Below are 3,097 nucleotides of genomic sequence, written 5' to 3'. Positions count from 1 at the left end.
AGCGGGGGGGAGGGAGGGTGGTGGGCACACAGGACCCCTTGGGTGCCCGGGCTGGGGGGCTCAGTTGCCGTAGAATCCGTAGTAGCCCCCGTCGGCGAGCGGGTCCTTGTCGTAGAGGTCTCCGTTGCGGGGCGGGGGGGAGCTCTCGGTGCTCGAGGGGTAGGGGGACACCCTGCGCCGTTTGCACTCGTACAGCCCCGAGTCCGACGAGTCCCCCGAGGCGGGGGCGGGGGGCTCGGGGGCCCAGCCCTCCACCTCCTTGCCCTTCTCCTCGCGGGGCTCCCGGTACCAGCCCAGAGCCCCGGCGCTGCCCTTGGGGCCGTACTGCCCGGGGCTCCAGCCCCCCGTCACCCCGAAGCCCCCCGGCCCCTCGGGGTAGTAGGGCAGGGGTGGGTGCGGGGCGGGCGGCAGGGCGAAGGGTTTCACCCCGTAGGGCACCAGTTTGCCCCCCCCGTAGCCCCCGTCGTAGCCGCCATACTCCAGCGCGCTGGCAGCGGGGGGCTGCTGCGGGGGGAAGTACCAGTGGGGGGGGTCCTTGGGGGGCAGGGACAGAGGGGGAGCCCCCCGCTCCCCCCCAAAGAAGCGGCCGGGGGGCAGCGGGTACTGCTCGGGCAGGAAGGGCTGGAAGCGGGGGGCTGGCAGGAGCTGCTGGCAGCCGGGCCCCTCCGGCGGGGACGGGGTGAGGCGGTCGCTCTCCGAGGCCGTGTACATCCTGGGGGGCACAGTGGGGGGTGTTGGGAGGTGCCCTGCTACCAACTGGGGCTTGGGGGGCACCAGCAGGAGGGTGGGGGGACACTCACGAGTCAAAGTTGTCCCGGAATCCTTTGGCGAAGGGGTTGTGGTCGATCTTCAGCTGGGTGATCTGGGGGGGACGCGGAGGTGGGGGGGCTGCTGACAGGCTGACCCCTGCCAGGATGTCCCTGCCATCCCTCTCCCCTCGAGCAGCCCCCACTGCACCAGAATCCCAGCCTTTCCCAGCATGGGGGGTACTGGGAGGGGGCTACTGAGATGCTGAGGGGGTTCAGGAGGAGGTCCTGGGATGGTGAGGGGATCCAGGGGATACTGGGAGGGTTTCTGGGATGCTGAGGGGATCCAGGGGATGCTGGGAGGGTTTCTGGGATGCTGAGGGGATCCAGGGGATGCTGGGAGGGTTTCTGGGATGCTGAGGGGGTGCAGGGGGTGCAGAGATGCTGCAGACAGGAGTGCTGGCGGATGGGGGGCCCTGGGGGGATTCCATGCGGGTTCTGCTGATGCTGAGGACACCTTAGATGGTGCTGGGGGGGGTCACCAGGGCCTGCTCCAGGCGGGTCACTGGGATGATAGGGGGATGTGTCACTGGTTTCTGTGGCCCTGGGAGGGCGCCGGGGAGGTCGCTGGGGTTCCTGTGCTGCTGGGGGGGCTTTTTGGGGGGTGTCCCCAAGCCAGGGACAGGCAGGGGGGTCTCGTACTCACATCGGCGTTCTGGTAGGCCGTGACGGCGATGAACTGCGTCTCGGGGAAGGCGAAGGTGTGGGTGTGTGGGGAGGGGTACCCGTCCTCCCCCTCCCCTTCCTTCACCTCCGTCACGTGCAGCCGGGGCTGGTACTTGTGCAGCGACTGCAGCACGATCATCTGGGGGGGATAAAGGGGGACACTGAACCATCAGGGAGGGGGCACGGGGGGATGTGGCCCAGCCTGGCATGGCAGCAGGACCCTCACCCACCTGGCCGACGTTGTTGGACGCGCCCTTGTTGTTGGTGAGCTTGAGCTTCCCGAAGGAAACCTCCTGGCGCATCCAGTGCGCGCCCGTGTTGGGAGAGTCCGGGTGCAGGTACAGGCGGTTCCCTGCGGATGGGGGGGAGCAGGGAGGGGGTTACCCCACACCACGAGGAGGACGAGGAAAGGGGTGACAGGGTGGGGGATGTCGTACCTGGCATGTTGCCCTCGGCTTTCCCGCACTGCACCCACTTGCCGCCCTGGTAGCGCCAGTGGTGCTGGTCCACCAGCACCACGTCCACGCACACGCTGTAGTGGGCCACGGGGTTGAGCCCCGACAGGTTGAAGCTGAGGAAGGGGAACATTCGCCTGGGGAGGGGACAGAGGCACAGAGACACCGTCACCCCGGGCCCGGCCGCTGGCTCGCGGTGTTGGGGGGGTGATGGGGAAACCGAGGCAGTGCGGTGCCCACCCCCCCCTCCCGCGCCCGGCTGGGTGCCCGTGAGGAGCTGAGTGACCCCAGCAGCTGGGGGATGCTCTCGGGGCCCATTCCCCCCCTCCCGGTATCTTCCTCCCCCTCCCCAAGCACCTTCCGGATCGGAAACCAACACCGCTGCTATTTCGGGCTGGGCGCCAGCCTGCGCCAAGGGCAGGAAGGGGACAGGATGGGACGGCCAGGGGGGGACCCTGCGGCCAAGGGGCTGCAGCTGCCACCCCCCCAGAGGGGCTGCACCCCCCTGTCCCCCCCGGCCATCCCCCCAAATCCCGGCCCTGGGGTGGGAGATCTCCCATCCCCGCTCCCTGCCCAGTCCCTCCTGTCCATCACTGACCCCAGTCACCCCCACTCGGGTTCACAGTGGGACCTCCAACCGTGTGTGGGGGGCGTCATGGTTCAACCCCCACCCTCTCCATAGAGCTTGGCTCTTAGACCATGGAATTTTGGCAACTTTTGGAGTCTTAGTTCCAGCTGGAGCTGGAAACCAGCCCTGTCCCCACTGCCTGACCACCCCAATAATGTCACCCGCGTTAATGAACCACCGCTGTAACCCCCCTCAAACCCACGTGAGGGGCACGGGGACCCCCAGCTCTGGCGACTGGGTGAGATACACGTGGGATGAGATGGGATTCACCCGGAAAGAGGGCAGAACCTCTCCCCGGGAGCAGAGCGAGGGGCTGGGGGCACACGGAGCTCCTTGTGCCGGGTAGGAGAAGTGTGTGTGTGGGGGGGGGATCCAGCGCTGCCCCCGCAGGAAACGGGGCTCGGGCAGTGCCACGGCGGCGGGGAAGTGGAATGCAAAGGGTGGCGGAAAGAAAAGTCGGCGGGTGCCGCTGACTCAAAGTTGCCCTTGGGGGGAGAGGAGGGGAATAGAAAAAGAAAGAGAAGAAAAAGGGGGAAAGAGAA

General features: G+C 67.7%; 1 protein-coding gene across 1 annotated transcript in view; it reads right to left on the bottom strand.

Annotated features, from left to right (window-relative positions):
• Window positions 1–68: 68 nt before the first annotated feature.
• The window catches only part of LOC114071333 (eomesodermin-like), a gene marked incomplete at its 3' end in the record, with an annotated part of 9,412 nt that continues 6,383 nt past the window's right edge, over window positions 69–3,097 (bottom strand). Inside the window, 6 exon segments of the mRNA XM_027909146.1 lie at window positions 69–131; window positions 133–712; window positions 801–862; window positions 1,453–1,611; window positions 1,703–1,824; window positions 1,910–2,064. Coding sequence (XP_027764947.1) covers window positions 69–131; window positions 133–712; window positions 801–862; window positions 1,453–1,611; window positions 1,703–1,824; window positions 1,910–2,064 — 1,141 coding nt within the window.

This window comes from Empidonax traillii, unplaced genomic scaffold, assembly GCF_003031625.1.
Source record: "Empidonax traillii isolate 1590-97213 ecotype Southwest subspecies unplaced genomic scaffold, ASM303162v1 scaffold1961:size50763, whole genome shotgun sequence".
Classification (NCBI taxonomy): Eukaryota; Metazoa; Chordata; class Aves; order Passeriformes; family Tyrannidae; genus Empidonax; species Empidonax traillii.
Note: the sequence above shows the minus strand (reverse complement) of the source record. Positions and strands in the feature narration are given on the sequence as shown.